The sequence below is a fragment of the Syngnathus scovelli genome, chromosome 1, assembly GCF_024217435.2.
Source record: "Syngnathus scovelli strain Florida chromosome 1, RoL_Ssco_1.2, whole genome shotgun sequence".
Classification (NCBI taxonomy): domain Eukaryota; kingdom Metazoa; phylum Chordata; class Actinopteri; order Syngnathiformes; family Syngnathidae; genus Syngnathus; species Syngnathus scovelli.
In genome coordinates this window covers 9,661,766-9,682,029 of record NC_090847.1, presented here as the reverse complement: position 1 = coordinate 9,682,029, position 20,264 = coordinate 9,661,766, and the positions used below count along the sequence as shown (strand labels likewise).

General features: G+C 43.8%; 1 protein-coding gene and 1 long non-coding RNA gene across 7 annotated transcripts in view; both read right to left on the bottom strand.

Moving 5' to 3' along the window:
* Positions 1-19,926, bottom strand: part of med12 (mediator complex subunit 12) — a 32,619-nt gene extending 12,693 nt beyond the window's left edge. For all 6 annotated transcript variants that reach the window (XM_049745673.2, XM_049745841.2, XM_049745760.2 and 3 more), the window contains exons 1-28: positions 19,759-19,926; positions 16,044-16,148; positions 15,770-15,961; positions 15,261-15,420; positions 15,004-15,179; positions 14,244-14,354; positions 13,681-13,956; positions 12,772-12,918; positions 12,602-12,701; positions 12,357-12,493; positions 12,128-12,259; positions 11,629-11,755; positions 9,623-9,912; positions 8,295-8,468; positions 7,967-8,111; positions 7,475-7,593; positions 7,181-7,324; positions 6,947-7,110; positions 6,453-6,584; positions 6,114-6,341; positions 5,877-6,021; positions 5,311-5,431; positions 4,042-4,152; positions 3,846-3,959; positions 3,635-3,771; positions 3,265-3,444; positions 262-333; positions 19-182 (exon numbers count right to left, since the gene is read on the bottom strand). In XM_049745673.2, coding sequence (XP_049601630.1) covers positions 19-182; positions 262-333; positions 3,265-3,444; positions 3,635-3,771; positions 3,846-3,959; positions 4,042-4,152; positions 5,311-5,431; positions 5,877-6,021; positions 6,114-6,341; positions 6,453-6,584; positions 6,947-7,110; positions 7,181-7,324; positions 7,475-7,593; positions 7,967-8,111; positions 8,295-8,468; positions 9,623-9,912; positions 11,629-11,755; positions 12,128-12,259; positions 12,357-12,493; positions 12,602-12,701; positions 12,772-12,918; positions 13,681-13,956; positions 14,244-14,354; positions 15,004-15,179; positions 15,261-15,420; positions 15,770-15,961; positions 16,044-16,148; positions 19,759-19,860 — 4,205 coding nt within the window. In that variant the 5' untranslated portion in view covers positions 19,861-19,926. The remainder of the gene's footprint in view (positions 1-18; positions 183-261; positions 334-3,264; positions 3,445-3,634; positions 3,772-3,845; positions 3,960-4,041; positions 4,153-5,310; positions 5,432-5,876; positions 6,022-6,113; positions 6,342-6,452; positions 6,585-6,946; positions 7,111-7,180; positions 7,325-7,474; positions 7,594-7,966; positions 8,112-8,294; positions 8,469-9,622; positions 9,913-11,628; positions 11,756-12,127; positions 12,260-12,356; positions 12,494-12,601; positions 12,702-12,771; positions 12,919-13,680; positions 13,957-14,243; positions 14,355-15,003; positions 15,180-15,260; positions 15,421-15,769; positions 15,962-16,043; positions 16,149-19,758) is intronic.
* Positions 936-3,255, bottom strand: LOC137840469 (uncharacterized). Its single transcript, XR_011087144.1, has 2 exons — positions 2,898-3,255; positions 936-2,765 (listed from the first exon to the last, which is right to left on the bottom strand). It is a non-coding gene; the product is annotated as an uncharacterized lncRNA (long non-coding RNA).
* Positions 19,927-20,264: the final 338 nt, after the last annotated feature.

Below are 20,264 nucleotides of genomic sequence, written 5' to 3'. Positions count from 1 at the left end.
ACTTTTCAATACGCTCACCTTAAAATAGGTTTTATCTTGCTGGTGGTGCTGCTGCTGTTGGACGCAGAGCCACTTTGGAGCACTGCGCCGTTCCCTGAGGGGTTATTGGAGTTCAGCTCAGCTGATTTTTGAAACACTTCGATTGTGGCCTTGGCTATGTTCTCTAAAAGAGAATAGAGCTCCTGCAAAAGGGAAATTACAACAATGTGTTATAAATGGTGGTCATGGATGCTACTAGCTTGTAATGGTCCAGTGACTTGCATTGTTTGTGCTCTGTTTGATCATCAGCTGAAGTTCCAGAGATGACTGTCTCATTGTCCACTGGTCCATATTCTATAAGAACAGAGTTTATTTCATTTTTCATTCTGTTAATTTGTGGAGATTAAGGGTGTTTTCACACTTGGTCCCTTTCAGCCCTCTAAACGAACTCAGATTGATGACTCAGCATTTTTTGTGCATATGTGAACACGCCAACCGTACCCAGACCCCTTTAAAACGAACCGTACTGAGACCACCTCAGGAGGCTCGCTAAAAAGTCAACGGTACAGTTCACCTAATCTGTGCATTGTGAACACAGAGCGCACTGGGTTCACTTTGCCTTTTTGCACTGTATTATAACCTCCTTGGCTTGCCGTTGATTGGTCACGTGACTGCAGGCGCAAAAACAAAACTCGAACAGAGAATCCAAAGTATGGCAGCAGCAAGTCGTGGTCGTGACTGTGGTTCTAATAGTAAACGTAGAGAAGCATGTGCCGTTCAAAGTTCTGCCACGGCACCTGGACGCGGCATAGTTTGGGGAGAAGACGAAACGGAATGTCTTTTGGAAATTTGGAACGACGACAGCATTAAATCACAACTACCGTAATTTCCGGACTATAAGTCGCGGTTTTTTTTCATAGTTTGGGTGGGGGGGGCGACTTATACTCAGGAGCGACTTATATATGTTTTTTTCACAAATGTTTACTTGATCATTAAGACATCACATTACTTACAAGTATAGTTGACCACTTCCCATATTATTTTTAGTATAGTTGATCACTTCACATGCTTTTATATCTTTATCTTGAACATATTCAAAACATAAAAAATAGAGAAAACATCAAATAAAGCAATTAACACTTTAAAGCACCATATCCAAGTCCACTGTCTGCTGTATGTACACTTGCTCCATTTTTGCTCCTCTTATATTTATTATTATTATTTATTATTATTTGTTTATTTATCATTTATTCAACACTCTTATTTATTCATTGTTTGTGCGTGCTTGGTTTTTTTTGTGTTGCTTGTATGCATATGTGTACTATCTCACCGAGGGATAGTGGGAACGTAATTTCAATCTCTTTGTGTGTCTTGGTATATGAAAAAAAATTGACAATAAAGCAGACTTTGGCTAAAACAACCAAATAAACAAAACAAAAAACTACATCTGAAAAAAATTATATTTTCAGACGAAACTGGATGAGGGCGCTCTAAATTTCACCGTTGGCCGTGACTCATCAACTGGGTGGGCTTAAGAAAAATGGCACCAAAAAGAAACTCATATTTTGCAGGTTACAAACTTCAAGTTGTAAAATATGCAGCTGAAAACAGTAATCGACCAGCAGAAAGAAAGTTTGGAGAACCCTGATGTACCAATGGATTACTATTTCAAGTGACGTCAGTGGCACGGTGCGGCGCGGCGGTTGTTTAGATAAAGGACAAACGTACCAACGTAAGGAATACCGGCATCATTAGCGGTGATCATTTTTAAGTGACACGGAGGACAAAGAGTTTGAAGGAATTAAGGATTTGGAGTGACATAGAAGGTTTGAAAAACTATTATGGCTTTTACGCACACCCGGTCCTACTCTACTGAGTCGGGTGCCGGCGCTCGGCCGGGTGGCTGTCCGCGAACGGTGCATGGGGCTCGGACATGGCCATTACGCACGCCCGGTCCTATGCCATGGAGCTCTCGTGTCTGGAAGTCCACGCCGCCACACGCTTGGAAGTTTGTTTTGTTTAACAAAGAGCCGTTTACCAAACCCACGTCTATCCTTGTACTTTGTTAACGCTACAATATAGTTATATACTAGATCTGTGGAATAAAGACAAGGCTGACGTCAGGGCGCACGCGCGGCGATGTTGACAAAGGACGAGGAATTTGATCGATGGATTTAATGGATTTAAAGTGCACGGATGGTTTGATAATATTATTGGCTTATATTATAGTTATTTGAAATATAGTTTATCGTTATATATGAGCCTGTGGAATGTTTTGAAGTGCAAGCGCCCTCAGCCGCGCGCACCCATTGTTGACAAAGAACGATCGATGGATTTAATGAATTGGAGTGACACCGATGGTTTTATAAACATGTTATTCATGTAATAGTTGTCCTTAATCACTCTATATGTTACGTCAGGCCCGTTCTCAGCTCTTTGTTTGTGTTTGTCACGTTAGCATACCTATCGTTTAGCCTGTTGTTGCTATTTAATGAATTGGAGTGACACCGATGGTTTTATAAACATGTTATTCATGTAATAGTTGTCCTTAATCACTCTATATGTTACGTCAGGCCCGTTCTCAGCTCTTTGTTTGTGTTTGTCACGTTAGCATACCTATCGTTTAGCCTGTTGTTGCTATTTAATGAATTGGAGTGACACCGATGGTTTTATAAACATGTTATTCATGTAATAGTTGTCCTTACTCTATATGTTACGTCAGGCCCGTTCTCAGCTCTTTGTTTGTGTTTGTCACGTTAGCATACCTATCGTTTAGCCTGTTGTTGCTATTTAATGAATTGGAGTGACACCGATGGTTTTATAAACATGTTATTCATGTAATAGTTGTCCTTAATTACTCTATATGTTACGTCAGGCCCATTCTCAGCTCTTTGTTTTTGTTTGTCACGTTAGCATACCTATCGTTTAGCCTGTTGTTGCTCGTTCATGACTGTTTTTGGTGTGGGATTTTGTCGAATAAATTGCCCCCCAAAATGCGACATACTCCGGAGCGACTTATATATGTTTTTTTCACTTTTTGGGGCATTTTATGGCTGGTGCGACTTATACTCCGGAGCGACTTATAGTCCGGAAAATACGGTGTCTACGACCCACCGTAATGATTAAAAGGGTCCAGGTGTGAAAACACCCTAAGACATGGCACTGCCAGAAGAGGGCCCACTTCAAATTGCACCTATTTATAAAATAAGGTGCCTGTTCACTCAAATTTTAATAAAAGAACATAAGAAATTAACCTTCCAGCAAAAGCAAAAAAAGATGGTCAACCTGTAGGATTCGTTTGATACGCTGCCTCTGCGGGTTGTCACCGTCATCACTGTCCAACTGCCGGTGAGGGTAGCAAATGAGCTGCAGCAGCCGTTGGGCCTGAATGTTGACCAGCACCGGATCCTGAAGGGCACTGCTGTCCTCAGACAGAGACTTCAGACAGCGCTCCCCCACCCACTCCTGTAGAGTGGAAAAACGAGAGGTCAGCACAGAACAATGACAGTGTAAGTTCCTTGTGTCACATTTTGCAAGCAATATTTCATACAATTGTTTATCGCTTAGGTTTGGATTTTGCTTCACTTCCTCCACAATGCTTAAATTAATTAATGAAGGGAAAAAAATGTTTTTGGGTTCGGCCAGATACGCTCACCTGCTGGCAGATGGTCTTCAGAACATACTTTGCATACACGTCCAAGCTAGCTGTTTCTATGGAGACATTTCGGCCCTCTGACAGGTCATCAAGGCCAGCCGAGTGAGACAGTCCAGAGCCCCTTAACTCAGCATCACCTGCAACGACAACAAGACTGGTGTCAAATGTCAACTTGTGGCCGCTGTTCTGGTAACCTACCACGCTTCCTTACCTAACATGAAGACAGCTTTGAGAACAGCAAAAACAGCTCCCACAACTATGCTGTTCTGTGATGCCGCCAGGAGATGGCGGTCACATGATGACCGGATACCCACAGAAGACTTATCTGCAAGTTGTCGCAAAGTCTTATTTTTCCCCCTCTTTTTGAAACATAACATAAACATAAGTATATAATCTTTTTTTATTACCTGACTTAATGCCATCCTGGGGCACAGGGTTGCGCTGCGGCGTCTTAAAAAGGTGCAATAAGATTCTGCAGGTGAGCCTCGCTCCAGGCTCCGAGTCTTGCTCACTGCATGCTAAAAGTATGAGGTTGTTCAAAACATGACACAATGAACTACTGCAAAATCTGAATTCAAACATATGTCCCTCTTAGATTAATTGTTTACCAGGAGTGGTGGGAAAAAAAGGTAACATGAGTACAAAGTGGGAACACTTAGCGTGTGTAGTAAGTATGGTTGCTTAATTAACCAAATTTTAATCATGATCCCGATTTTGGCTCCAGATGATCTCAAAATTCATATAATCGAGGAAAAATGATTCTTTGGTGTTTCTGTTCTGAGACGTGCATGCGTAACTCAACCGCTATGCGTGTGCCATATTTAACAGGCAGTGTTGTACCTCAACGCATTCAATGAACTCATTCATGAACACGTTCATATTTTGGAAGACCGTGAACTGAACTGAACTGAACTCCATGACCGTTTTTGTAAACGCGCTCATTTTGGGGTCAATGAGTGATTTTGAATGGCGGTTTACTGTCGTTCAAGGAAACCAGGTTTCCTCTTCTTAGACTTTAAAATAAAACTCCGCTAAATACACTGTAAACAAGGTGGGGGTGGAGGGGGGGGGAGGAATTTGCAACTCCGGCCACGAACAGTCGCACGGCGCGTGCTTTGTCAAAAAATAAAAGAAGTCTGGGAAGGGGGCTTTCTTCCACCGGGAACGGTCCATGGCCATCTCGTGGTTGATGCCGAGTGCCTTCATGTCGGCTGCCAGGTATTTTTAGGCCGGCCACTGGGTCTTGTTCCCTCTACGTTATACGACATGACTTTCTTCACCCAGTCGTTCTCGTCCTTCCTCACTACATGTCCGTACCATCGCAATCTGCCTCTCCTCACTGGTCTTTTCCTCCCTCATTGACACACCACATATCCATCTGATCATCCTCATTTCTGCTCTATTTAGTTTGTCTTCATGTTCTGTTTTCAGGGCCCATGCCTCACTTCCGTACGTCATACCACTTCTGACGCAGGCTGAGCACACTTGGCCTCTCATCTTCAGGGATGGGGCCTTAGATGTTAAGAAGGGCATGAGTTCCCTGAATTTCTTCCACCCGCTTCTCACCCTTGTGGTCACTACTAGGTTATATATAGTTAAATAGTAACTAATTGAGTCTGGGGCACTATTAGCGGGATAGGCACTATTTGAGGAAATATGCAAATATAGATCCTTACCTGCATTGAGGAGTGATGGAATGGCCACACAGCGCACCAGGTCTTCCAGAAGAAGACACTGTCTTGCAATGAGAATGGCTACAAAGGTTGCCAGGGAATCGTGGAAAGACAAATCGCTAACCTGAGGGGCATAAGAGCAAAAAAAAAAAAAAAGCCTGTTACGAGTCACAATTAAGTAAGAGCAAGTCAAAGGAATATGAACTTAAGAAATCAAAAGAGGAGCTCAATCAATTTTGGACACAGTGGAACTCCATTTTCTAGAGCACATGTGTTAGGGTCACACGTGTGCAGGCACTTATCCCCGCTGACTTTGGGAGACAGGTGAGGAACACCCTTGACTGGTTGTCAGCCAATTGCAGGGAACATAAAGAAAAACAAGCCATCACTCTCACATTCTTTCTTACTGACAATTTACAGCGGACTTTTCAATGTCAAACCTTCAAAACTATACAACTTAGAACTGAACCCTTGCAATTCAACCGTTAAGAGGGAACCAATTGTGTTTGAGTTGGAGACTGGGTGTTGAAAGTTAGAAACAGCATTTAGTTAGGTAAACACAAACGTACGTCGACGTTGCACAGCAAGTCGTTGAAGCCGCAGTTGCCGTTGTTAGAGGAGCAGCAGAGGGCCTTGAGGATGCCGAGCCACTCGGCACTCAGGGAGCGACAATATGCCGTCAGCTCGGCACACAGGATCCCAATATCGTTCACCCTTGGAAGAGAAACATCACTCTTATCGCAACCACTGTGGGACAAGTTATAAGTTGGGTTATGTATCCCCATATCTCAATATACATGTAGTACCTCTCAGGGTCCCGGTGGTCCACACATACGTCCATGAGCACATTGCACACAAAGCTGTAGCGATTGGCCGGGCTGTCGTTGAGGATCTTGCCCACCATGGAGTGGTTGAAGTTGTGTGCCGAAGGGTTGGCGATGGCCTCCATCATGAACACGGGGTCCCACAGCATGTTGGAGTCCGAAGGGTCGATGTTGCAATAGATGGAATTCTTCACCTTTGAGCAGAACTCACTAAAAAGGAAGAAAATGCATGAATTTTAAATCATAATATTTTACACACTTTTATGTACTTCATAAGCATATCAATAGATTTTTCTCATGAATTGTAAACTAATTCAGTACCTGAAGATCTCGCCAAATTTGTTCTTGAGGTGACTGCAGGAGGTGTAGAGATCATACAAATAGGCCAAGATGCAGCGCTCGGCGGAACAACAGTCTGCTGGGTTCACACCAGACTTCACCACAATGCGTAGCCTAGGGCACCATTTGACAAAAAGAAACAATGTCAGTTTAGCAGGGTTTTTGGATTCATATTTTAGTCGTCGTCATCCCAATTCAGCCCTTGTGTAAGACATTGCTAAAACATCAAGAAAATGATTTAACCTTACCTTGCAAGTTATTAAGTATTTTCAGTGACAAATCTCTGCAATAATAAAATCCTAAGCCAAATGCTGAAAAAATGTTATTACTGTGAAATTTGGCTCTGTTTAGTTTAACTCAAAGCTATTATTCTGACACAGGTTACTTGTACCATCTGCCGACTAGTGGAAAAACATTTAATTGTTCTGCCTGTTGCTTATTTGCTGATGGCGGTCAAAAGATCATGAGCGACGTACCCGTCAAAAACCTGTGCCGTCTGCTCGGGGTTGAGAATGAGGCAGGAGTGGTACCTCCTCAGAACAGCGACAATGCAAAGACACAGGCTGGTGGTGTAGCTGCCCACCAGGCTGGACGATTTGAGCAGCAGCTCGGCTTCCACCAGGCTCAGCTCATTCAGAAGCTACAAAAACAAACCGTTGGTTGACGAAGCCACGACAGCGACCACTTAAACATTTGACAAGTGCAGTTACTTGAATAGCAAAGTCGATGAGGCCACTTATGTTGAGGGAGTACTCCATGAGGTCGAAGATGAACTGAATGTGCTGCACGAGAGGCAAGTGATAAGACATTCCTAAGGCAAAGCTGGTGATCTGTTCCAGCACATTTCGGGACACCTGCACCAGGGAAAGGGGTAAAACACACACACAACAGTGGTCACAGCTGTTGATATCCATCCTTGACTCAGACAAAAGTGAAATCTCTTCAGTTCACACTGAAATGTCACAGTAAAGAAACATTGTGAAAATTAGTAGAAGCAACCTAACCTGCGAGGTGACCTGGTGCTGGTCAAAGTGGGAGAGGTGCTGGAACTTGGAAAATATATCTTCTGCGGTGGGAAAGGCCTCTGGCTTACTCCTTTTTCGTTTTTGTCCCTCCTCACCCCCTGTACAAAACAAAAGAGGATGAAACAATCAATGCCTGACAGGGTGAAATTCAGCTAAACCCAATAATACATTCCAAATGTGACGTGCACTTACTTATTTTTCAAGTCATGCCAAGAATATCTTGTTATGAATATTCAAAATATATTCATAATTTATCAGGACTAAGAAAATATTAAAAGCTAAGACTGATATGGTATACTAATTGGATGTAATGTAAAACCTAGTGATGCAATAGCATTCACACATCATGAGGTGCAATCGCATTCACAGATCATAAGGACGAGTTTGACTGCAGGCATCAACACCCGGACTAAAAAGTGCAAAATATAGTGAAAAACAAATGACTCATCACTGAACTAGAGAGCAAAATACCTGTTTCTGCAGTGCTTTTGCGGTTGAGCACCTTCAAGATATCTTTGGTTATCTTCTTGATGGTGTGTCGGGCCTCGTCCCGCAGTTTGCCCACGCCATAGAGGACCACAAGCCGCTGGTTGCACTCGTGGCTGGCATTCTCCTCCTGTGATGAGGCAGGTTTGGTGACGCGTGAGAAGGCAGCAAATAAACCACCGGTGAAGAGATAGCCCGGATAACCGGAGTCGCGTCATAACAGAAAGCAAATTAAATCACTTTTTTTCTGATCTAATTCCAACTATACAGGAATCTTGTTCTATATTGCAATCTGAGATATTTGTTTCCTCACCTGAGGAATGGGAAAGTGGGTGGCGTACTGAATGTGTCGGGGCTGGTCGTATAGTTGGGGGAAGGCAGGGTCCATGCACTTGTCCTTACAGGTGTTTTTGCCATCATGCTCAGGTGCTGATTTCTCTGGGGAGGGGCTGCCCTTGGACTCGCAGTGCATTGGAGGAGAGAACATCTGCAAGGCGAATTGTGGTGAAATGTGACACACAAGATATCCTTTGATCTGGGATGAGCGATATGGCCTTAAAATAAAATGCATTTTTTTGTCAAAAAAAAAATAAATAATTAAAGAGATTAATGTTTCCCATTACTGATAAAAAAAGAAAAGGCCAGAATTATCCGAGCAAGATTTGCTCTTTTGTCCTCCTCCTGCTTTATCATCTGATAACAAACATGCTTTATGTTCCGCACAGCAGTGCATTTTTCCTTCATGCGTGGCTGTGTCACGTCTCTGCTCTCGCCCTGCTGGCCAGCTGACGGCCCTCTGCACTAGACCTCGGTGGGTGGGCGTCGCCAACACGGAACTGCGCATGCCAATCGGCGCTGATCGTCACCACCCGTCCCGTGTCCCCTGCTGATTAGGGCAAATGCCGTTTGCCGCCAAGTCCTCGCCGTTTCGTCTGCTTTGATACTCGCACGTCTGCCACCTGATTCCTGTTTGCCTGATCCGCTGTGTAGCGGTACGCCTGGCTTGTCGTCTGCTTTGACACACCCACCACCTGATTCCCCTTTGCCTGATCCGCTGTGTAATGATGCCACCAGGACGCACAATGCGAGCTCACTGACTGGCTCATCAGTCGCCTCATGCACCTACCTGCTCTGCTGGCATCCCAGCCTCCCTTTTCCTTTTTTCACATTCCCTAAATAAACAGTCTGTGTTGCACATGGTTGTCCTGCCTCGTTCATGACAGGCTGGCTGCCGCCCTTCCTGCACTTGTCCGCAGTGACGCACAATGCACAGAGGCACGCCCCTTGCTATCAGCGTGTATTTAAATGCCGTTGTCCCGTCACTCAAAAACCCGCGAACTAGCGCCTTCACAAAAGGTGAAGCGCGAAATAGCGAGGGATCACTGTATACATTGGCATGTCTTGGGCAGTTATCAGCACGATAGACTAGCCACCTTTTAAAAAAATAAAGGTGCTCGAGGAGTTGAGAAACTTACAGCATTACTAATTTGGCAACAGTGACTGTACTTTTGTAAACCAGCTCAACTGCAGCCATGTGGCAGTCTTGTGCTTAGAGCTATTCAAGCAGAAAAAAAAAAAAGTGCTGTCAAATTCAAATTGGTTTCCCAGCCTTTCCCTTGATATTATTCATAACCGGCATACCTCATCAAAATTGGCACTCGAGTTGTGGTCGATTTCCATAGACTCCGACAGGGCGGTGTCCTCCATCTTAATGCTGCCACCCGCGTCCTGCTCCTTGCGATCAGACTCATCTGAGGGCTCGTCACTTGGAGAGCGCGGGCGTGGTAAGTGGCCATCGGAGGATAGGTCGCCACGGGAGATGAGTGTGCACATGTAGATGTTGTGCGAGAAGACGTCGTGGCGGATGAGCTCGCAGAAGAGCAGCACTAGGTTGGAGAACTCTACTCGCTCATTCTCGTTGCCGGGTTCCGCTAAAGAAAGGACAAAAATTGGTTATTAATAATTTAATACAAGACTCGTGCTTGTTTCAAATCCTCTTTAATATACAGTGCCTTGCGAAAGTATTCGGCCCCCTTGAACCTTTCAACATTTCGCCACATTTCAGGCTTCAAACAAAGATATAAAATTTGAATTTTTTGTCAAGAATCAACAAGTGGGACACAATTGTGAAGTGGAACGAAATTTATTGGATAATTTAAACTTTTTTAACAAATAAAAAACTGAAAAGTGGGGCGTGCAATATTATTCGGCCCCTTTACTTTCAGTGCAGCAAACTCACTCCAGTATCTTTGAATGAGCCAATGTTGTCCTAAATGACTGATGCTGATAAATAGAATGCTCCTGTGTGTAATCAAGTCTCCGTATAAATGCACCTGATCTTTGATAGTCTCAGGGTTCTGTTTAAAGCGCAGAGAGAACCATGAAGACAAAGGAACACACCAGGCAGGTCCAAGATACTGTTGTGGAGAAGTTTTAAGCTGGATTTGGATACAAAAAGATTTCCCAAGCTTTAAACATCTCAAGGAAAGCAATTATATTGAAATGGAAGGAGTATCAGACCCCTGCAAATCTACCGAGACCTGGCCGTCCCTTCAAACTTTCACCTCAAACAAGGAGAAGACTGATCAAAGATGCAGCCAAGAGGCCCATGATCACTCTGGATGAACTGCAGATAACTACAAGTGAGGTGGGAGAGTCTGTCCATAGGACAACAATCAGTCGTGCACTGTAAAAATCTGGCCTTTATGGAAGAGTGGCAAGAAGAAAGCCATTTCTCAAAGATATCCATAAAACGTCGTTTAAAGTTTGCCACAAGCCACCTGGGAGACACACCAAACATGTGGAAGAAGGTGCCCTGGTCAGATGAATCCAAAATCGAACTTTTTGGCCACAATGCAAAACGATATGTTTGGCGTAACAGCAACACAGCTGGCAACCAGGCATCACCCTGAACACACCATCCCCACTGTCAAACATGGTGGTGGCAGCATCATGCTTTTCTTCAGCAGGGACAGGGAAGATGGCTAAAATTGATGGGAAGATGGATGGAGCCAAATACAGGACCATTCTGGAAGAAAACCTGTTGGAGTCTGGAAAAGACCTGAGACTAGGACGGAGATTTATCTTCCAACAGGACAGTGATCCAAAACATAAAGCCAAATCTACAATGGAATGGTTCACAAATAGACGTATCCAGGTGTTAGAATGGCCAAGTCAAAGTCCAGACCTGAATCCAAACAAGAATCTGTGGAAAGAGCTGGAGACTGCTGTTCACAAACGCTCTCCATCCAACCTCACTGAGTTTGAGCTGTTTTGCAAGGAAGAATGGGCAAGAATTCCAGTCTCTCGCTGTGCAAAACTAATAAGAGACATACCCCAAGCGACTTGCAGGTGTAATTGCAGCAAAAGGTGGCGCTACAAAGTATTAGCGCAAGGGGGCCGAATAATATTGCACGCCACACTTTTCAGTTTTTTATTTGTTAAAAAAGTTTAAATTATCCAATAAATTTCATTCCACTTCACGATTGTGTCCCACTTGTTGTTGATTCTTGACAAAAAATTAAAATTTGATATCTTTATGTATGAAGCCTGAAATGTGGCGAAAGGTTGAAGGGTTCAAGGGGGCCGAATACTTTCGCAAGGCACAGTATGTACTCTGGGTGATATAATAAGAGGCAGAGACTCACTGAGTGTGGGGGCTTGAGTATCCAGGAACTGAAGCAGAACATCCTGAAAGACTGGAAGCGTGGCGGCGGAAAGGGAACCCGACGACACTGAGCCCTTCTCATCCACCACCTCAGACTCGCCGCATCGCTGACTCATACATGGGTAGAATAGAGGCCTTTGAGTGCTAGTTTCACAATTGCTATGTGTACTAGTCTTCTCTGATGGAAACTGGAATTATCACTTCTCATCTGATTAAGAGGAAAAGTTAAACTGCACCGTGTTCTAGGTGCCTGTCAACCACAAGTACAACACAACAGCGCAAAATAAAACTATTAAGTATATAGAAAAAATAAAGTATACAAAAAAAAATGATAGATGTTAAACTATATATATACAATGTAAACAAGTTTGCAAAGCTGTTTTCATGTCAGCAACATGTTTAGTTTACGTAGCGAATAAGAAAGTGGTAGCAAACAGGTCAATCCTACAAAGAGGACGGGGAGAAGGCGAGGTACTCACCTCCGCTTCTATTTCAGCCTGTCGTTTCTCAAGCAGCTTGGCCACCACCATAGCTCTGTGTCTACCTGACCGCTTACAACAAACGGCCCATTCACAAAGCAGGGTCACCACCGCGTCGTCGTCCGGCGACATCTGCACAGGAGCGCACTTTGTCAGCACTCGAGTCAACAATGTTGCGCTATGTGATTTGTCTTTCTTTTATTAATGTTTAAGACATCTGTAATAATACCTCATGGCCATCCTTGCTCTGGCCTGAGCCAAATATTCGGTTGTACAAGGAATCCAGCGAGTTGTTAAAGTCGGACTTTTCAAAGCTGTGATTGTCCAAAACCTCCAGGGTGTGTAGCACCCTCCCGATGGTGAACCCTGACCACGGAATGAAGAACATTGTCAAACAATGGTCCAGTGCTTGCCAACATAATCCTCATGCTGTGAACAGATGTCAGAGGCAGACAAGGGGGCACTTTTCCCGACCTGCCGTGGTCTCCTGGCACTTGTCAAACGACCAGCGAAACTCCACCGCCTGGCCTCGCTCCTTAACTTGCTCCTCAATCTCTCTTAGCTTTACACGGACCTGCGGTGTGGATGGTGGTGAATGAACATTTTGAAGTTATAATATATTTTTCTCCAGCAGAAGAACGTACCTGTTGTGTGAAAGCAGTGTTTCCCCCTGGCATTGGTAAGCTGGAGGGGGCAATGGGGAGGAGGTCCAGAGGGGAGCCAGTCTTGTTTCTGCTGTCTGTGAGAGAGTAATGCCATACCAGTGCACTGGGGCAACACAATACTATGCTCTGAAAGACAACAGCACAACAAGTTAGTGAGTGACGTAGTACTGAGAACAAATATCACATGAATGATGGCAAAACACTGTTGAACTCATCATCATAGCACAAATTAGGGACTTGATTCTAGTTCTTTTGTTTGGTTGAAAAGATTATACCTTTTTGACATTCACAAAATTGACTTTGCCATTCAAAGGTGTCATTCTTGTTTAACAACTTGTCTATCTTATGAGGACTTGTTTACATTATATTGTACGATGAGGACTATTTCCCTCATAAATGTAGTTCAAATTTAGTGTTTAACTACTTTTTACATGTGCATATTTTTTGTGTAAATTTACAGTTAGTCTCAAACAAAGAAATTTTGTTTCCTTGTGAACTTATGACTATTCTTGTATCGCGAAAACCTTCTATTAAGATTTTCTCCCACAAAATATGACTATTTATTCCGGAGCGAGCTGGTCTTTGGAATTGTTTTCTCTATACAATTAATATGGCAATTCTCTTGAACATAAGACATTTAAATGTATGACCTTTGCGCCGCATACTATAACGTCCTCGCCCGCGCATATCACTTGCTCGCTCGCTCGCTCGCGCATATCACTTGCTCGCTCGCTCGCTCGCTCGCTCGCTCGCTCGCTCACTCACTCACTCACTCACTCACTCACTCACTCACTCACTCACTCACTCACTCACTCACTCACTCACTCACTCACATCAAAACAAAAGTGAAAGCATCAACTACTTGATGGCACTCGAGCGTCATTGTACCTGCAACATGCAGCTGAGGCCAAACACCAAAGGCCGGTGCTGGGGGCAGATATAGAAGTCTGTGAAGGGCGTCTGGGGCTGGTTCCCTCCAGCTGGTTGGGTAGTCGGTGTCGGGGGAAGGGCATTTCCCTGTGGCGTCAAAATGCTGTGTGTCGGGTGCCCGCCGCCTGCGCCAGGCCCCAAACTGCCGTCGCTTAGCAACAGGTTGAGGCGTCGCGTGCAGAAGTAAGCCAGCCTGCGTGACAAGTAAGCCGACTGAACGAATTCCCCCGAGTACTGTAGGAAGGGAAGAAATACAGAGGCATTACACATACATACTATCTATACACTGACCTGTGACATGAGGTTTAAAAGAAACATAATGAAAGGCTTTCACATGAATGAAGGTAAGCTGCTGCTATGAGAAAATTTTGACAGCCTATCACCATATACTGAGGTGTAGGTGTGTGTGTGTGTGTGTGTGTGTGTGTGTGTGTGCGTGTGTGCGTGGACAGAAGCAGGACAGAAGATAAACGATACAGGGAGTGAAATTGGGCTGCCAGTGGTAGGTGAGAAAGGTCTACCTGTAGTAAAAGTGGCAAGAGGAGTCTCAGGAGCTCATCCTCACCGGGTCGGACCTTCTCGAAACACTCCAGCACCCACGTCAGGAACTCATGCCTGTCCAGCATTCCGTCCTGAACACATCAATCCATTTATTTGAAACTTATCGATTGTAACCAATTTTTTTTGTGTCCTCCTGTGATCAGCTGATTGATCACATCCAGGGGGGGAAAAAAATAGAAATCTGTTATCCCATGTACCTACAACATGCAATATGGGAAAATACAACATGGGACACTAACGACATATTGTATCTATTGAGGTGAGGGCTGAACAATTTTATTACAGGACTGAATTGAGTTTTTTTCTGATATGCATTGCAATTTCAATTCACAAATTTTCTTTTATAAAATCAAGCTTCTGGACAATATTGACTATGTATTGAGGCGATTGCAAATATGACAAAAAATTACATACCACAATCAAAACATTAAAACCTATTGCTCTAACAATGTAAGAGCACACAGGAAGGCCAGAGTCGTGATTTGAAAGGAAAACCTCAGAAATGTGAGGAAATTATTGTAACTAGTAGTCCTCCACATGGCCCTTAAAAAGAAATTCATCAAACTGAAATGTTGGTATAGCATGGTCTTATTAGTTGGGAAGGTGATAAATTATAGTTTCATCAACTATAATTCAGCCCTTTGCAGAAGAGTTCATCCAAATAGAAAGACAGAATTTCTAGCCACTGGTAATAATACCATTTCAATTATTCGCACTGACCTGAAACATGAACATTGCCAGTTTCTCGTTGTACTCCCATTGCTTGGTGGCCATCTCCACGTCAGTGGGTGTGGCTGGGAGCGGCGAGCTGCAGCCTTGACTGGGGTACTGTCGGTAGAACTCGGCCACCTTTTGGAGTTGCTCCCACAAGTACTTTGTGATAATCTGGGTCCATTCTATAAACACGTATTTGAATGTCAAAGAAATTCTCGCATTGCGTGAAGCCAAAATGGTGAGAGCAGACACGTGTTTCTTACCAATACAAGGATCAATCACGTGCCTCTTCTTGACTTTCGTCTCTGTGATGGCTGCATGATAAGCGCATGTCATCTTGATCATCCACGCTGAGCGCATGACGGGGACCAAGTATTTAGCCAAATATCCGAAAACCTCCTCCTTCTTACTAAAAATTGGCACCTGTGAAAACAAGTTCATGAAAAAGAAAATGGCAACATGAAAAAAAACAATAAAAAAACTAATATGTCATACTGTTGATGGCTCATCTAACTCACATGTTCTTACAGACGCAGTGCCCCAATTAATCACTGGATGCGTGAGCCCCGAGATTCAATAAAAACAGTGCCAAATAGAAGCCTCCATTTCAACCCAGGAAATTATAACAGTAACACTTGTGGAGAATTTACAGAGCACCAGAGGCTACAGATGAAGCAAGGAAATCAATTCATAGTGATGATACTGTCTACTAAATCAATATAATCGGTGCCTTAATGTGAATTCCAGAGACCTCAATTTGGGGTCTTCCTACCTTTTTGGCCAGTTGTGTGAGTGGCTTTGTGCCTGCTAAATCCGTGAACCAGTTATTGACGGAGCTCTGTGACCTGGCTGTGACCAGCCAGAAATTATCCTTCTGGTTGACCTGCGGCTTACGCTTGCCCGTGTCGGGAAAAGTGTTGTAGTGTAGCTTCTCAGCGATGATGCTGCTGAAGTTGGAACTGATCTGTAAAGTCGGACAAAATATCAAACGGGAACGGTAATTAAATGTGGGGAGAGGCACGGTAGATTAGAAAAAAAAAAATCACCTTGGAGGGGTTGAAGTTAACATTTTTGGCACTCCCATGTTCATCACCAGACACAGCTGGCTGGTTGTTGAATCCTTGTTTCACATTCAATGCAGTCAGCTCATCCTAGTGGGAGAAAACATATTTACTTTGTCTTGTCATGTATACAAATAGTAAATGTGTATCTAGACTGTAATGCCTGAAAAGTGCACATCCATCAAGTGTGAAATTAAGCAAGTACATTTCTGTTGCTTGTGACATTTCCCAAAATAAAGTGAAATATTTCTGCATATTCTGTTCAAGGGAACAGTTTTCAAAATGCTTGTATGTATATCAATTTTTTTTAGGATAATACGGTCAAGAAAGGGGCAGCTCGGTGGGGCAATGGTTAGCACGACCTCCTCACAGTTAGGAGGGTGCAGGTTTGATTCCACCTCTGGCCTCCCCTGGGTGGAGTTTGCATATTCTCCCAGGGCCCGCGTGGGTTTTCTCCGGGCACTCCGGTTTCCTCCCACATCCCAAAAACATGCTTGGTAGGCTGATTGATCACTCCAAATTGTCCCTAGGTGTGAGTGCGAATGGTTGTTCTTCTCTGTGTGCCCTGAACTGGTTGGCTGGCAACCAGTTCAGGGTCTCCCCCACCTACTGCCCGATGACTGCTGGGATAGGGTCCAGCACGCCCGCGACCCCAGTGGGGACAAGCGGTACAGATAATGGATGGATGGATGGATGGTCAAGAAAGCAGTATGTCCTTTTTATTGTTAAATACACCTAAATCTCAATTTTATGCTGACTTTGGGAGTCGCGTTAGTGCTGAAAGCGCGTTGTATAGAAAGTCTTGATTTTTTAGAAAGGCATGTTTTTCGGCAGCTGAAGGGGTCTTTGTTACGTTAATTTAGGTCAGGCGTGTTGTTGGACAGCCGAAGTCGTCCGTGACTGTGAATGCTCGCCACACATCAAAGTCTGTTGTCATTTCATGAAAAGAGAAGCAATACGCACATGACAGACAATATCAGGCGGACTGAGTAAGTTTTTATGTTATGTGATGCTATGTGAATTGGATGGAAGCAAGAATAAAACAGCCACTTATTCTACTACTGTGTCCCGGCCATGCTCTTTGACTTGCGAGTTACTATCTAGATGAGGTGCTTCCGTGAACTTCCCACCGAATCAAAAAGAATCCTCGCTATCCCTAAAACTAACAAAGTAGTCATAAAGATCAAACAGCCCAACTTCTAACGCCTTTAAATTGGTCACAGAAATTCATTGAATCACTAGCGCTAAGGTTTCTGCGCTAGTCATTTAGCTTCGTATGGTCCTTATATCATCCATTTAAAATATGACTTGAACATGTATTTGACAAAACAATGACCAAACCGCGTTAGACAGAAAGTCACGTAGGCTCGAAGCGAATAAAATTGACATTCAGTTGCAATCGTCTGCAGTGGGGCTACAATGAATAAAAAAAAAACTCAAATAATTTGATTATGAAAAAATAAAGCTGGGGTCAACATCTCTGCTTCTAAGCTTTGCACGAATAATATTTCCACAAGGACTAATGTGGTGCATGCTCCCAATCAGTGTAGAAAAAGGTTGGAGCAATGGCCGTGAGTCAGGAAGAAAAAGTCTGTAAAAGAAAAAAACATGTCCAGAGTTTGGCATGATTGCACACTGAACCAAGATGACGAAATACCACAAACACTTTTATGATCGCCAACACAAGGAATGCATCGAAAGCTAATTTAATATCACCTACCATTGCTAGTTAGAACATATCATACAGCCCCCACAAAGTGGTCAACGACAGACGCAACCGTCTGGTGCTCATTAAATGGCTTACTTGAACAAAGCGGAAGAAAAACAAACATGTTCTCAGCACATTCATACACAAGCTGCCAATGGCCACAACTAATGCCGAGTAACTCAACAAGCAGAGCTAATAAACAGTCTTTCGCTGACTCTCACGTCACTCACCAGGCTAGGCCCAGCCTTTTAAAGCCACTCAAACATGGCGAATAAAAACTCTTGAATCTTGAATTCACAGTCAAAGTCACAGATACTGCACTCAAACATGAGGATTGTGACCCCAAGTTGTCAAGGATAACATCTCACATGTGCAATATTGCAATTAACAATCGACAGGCCAGGGTCAGGCCCTGCCTTTTAAAGCCATTCACACTCAAAGTCACAGATACAGCAGTCAAACATGAGGATTGCGACCTAACATCTCACATGTGCAAAATTGCGATTAACAATGCAAAATTATTTTTTATACGATTAATCAATGGGATCATCGGTAGAAACCCAATTCTAAAACAACTTATAACTTTCTTTTTACAGTGTATTTCACCACAGCTACTTGACAGTTGCAGCCCTAGTCCGAAGTTCCTAGGCAACTACCAAGTACCTTTCAGCCAATATCTTTAGAACGAGACGTTCTGCACATCTCCCACAGTTAATTAACATAATAACCACCAACCCAATGACATGGCACCTAAGTTGCATGAGCTTTCAAAGTGAAAAAGCGTCTTTGAAATGGTAGCCAAAGCACTCGCTAATGTCAAAGCCAAAGTGCAGTGTTAGCTTTTGAAAATGTTATAACTGTGTGCAGCTATTTGTGTGACCCTATTTGTGTTTAGCGCACCACATATTTGACAAGTGTATTTTGGTGGATTGGTGATGAAATTCTGCATGTTTGTGTGTACCAGGCACTTTCTTGCCTTCCTGTTAATTTCAACGTGGTGGTGGTGGTACGGGGAGTTTATTTTCAACAGTGTTTGTGCTGACATAGCACAATAACTTATTAACTAACTAAAAGCTGCTAGTCAATATTCTAGGCTCTGAAGTAGCAGGTCAGCTCACTTGGGATCCTGATGAAGATAAGTGGGAAAGAAATTTGATGTAAGGCTGGATGCCTCTAGCTTTTGGCTTCTTGGGATACTGTGTTTTTTTCACTCTGGATTTTCAGCTAGCCTAGCTTCCAAGTCTCTGGCAGAGAAAGTCGACGTGTAAATATCCTTGCTGTTTCAAAACAGTTGTGAGGAATTGAAGACTGACTAGTGGCCAGTCGAGTGTGTACCCTGCGCCAACTAGGCTCACTTTCGAGACCCTGATAAGGAAAAGCCTATGGACAACCGATGGATGGACGGACGTCGTCTTTAGAATATGTGCAAGCCAAAACAAATCAGTGAAATGTATAGCTCTTTATAATGAACACGTTGCATCAATGCCTTCAGATTAACATCAAATCCGTTTGTCATTCGCATCAACGGATAACCTGAGGTTAATAATAGATCAGGAGCAATTACCCAAGTCCCATAGCTCCGCCGAGCAGACGTTCAAAGTAAATGAGTTAAAACACGCTTAACTGCGCATAGTTAGCCAACTAACACGCCGATGTTTAACTTTTAAACCCCCCTTCCCTAAATGCAACGTATTTCATTCGCCAAACAATGAGGTCATTTCCATTTAAAAAATACATCGATTTGATGCTAAGATAGTAAAAGTCTGGTGTTTCAACAAGCTCGTTATTGGAGCCGACGCGCAAGCTCGAGAAGTGACAAGTCTCCTGCGGTGTTGTTCATTGTTATTGCCCAGGCCCGAGTCGTTTTTGGAGTGGGCTAGCTGGAGAAGGCTAGCCGCCACTAGCTAACCTTAGCCTCGCAGCTAGCACACAGCCGCTTCCACTAAAAAGTCCCGTGTCCACTTAAACACAAAAGGCAGAACATTTTCTGACCTCCTTCTGCTTCGGATCTTGTGGATAAACGTCCGGAGGCCCGAGCCGGGGCCGCTTTAACGGCCGGTGTTCATAGCTGAGGATTCCGAAGGCAGCCATCATCCAGCGGCATCACAGCCAGTGCTTTGCTTGCCTCCTTCAGCCCGTCTGCACTCAGTGCTGAGAGCCACAAACACTTCCGGTAAGCGTCTGTCGTTTCGAAATAAGAGAAATAAGTTACTCTCCAAAATGTAGTGACATATTTCCCCATCTACTATTCCTTCGTGCAGTGTTTTTCATTACATGTATATTAACAAGGTGATACGGTGATCACTGGTCGAGGACGTCCGCCTCACAGTTCAGAGGTGAAGAGTTCGATTCCGGCTCCGGTCTTCCTGTGTGGAGTTTGCATGTTCTCCCTGTGCCAGCGTGGGTTTCCTCCGGGTGCTCCGGTTTCCTCCCACACCTACATTCCAAAAACACGCATTTGCCGACTGACCACTCCAAATTGCCCGTAGGAGTGAGTT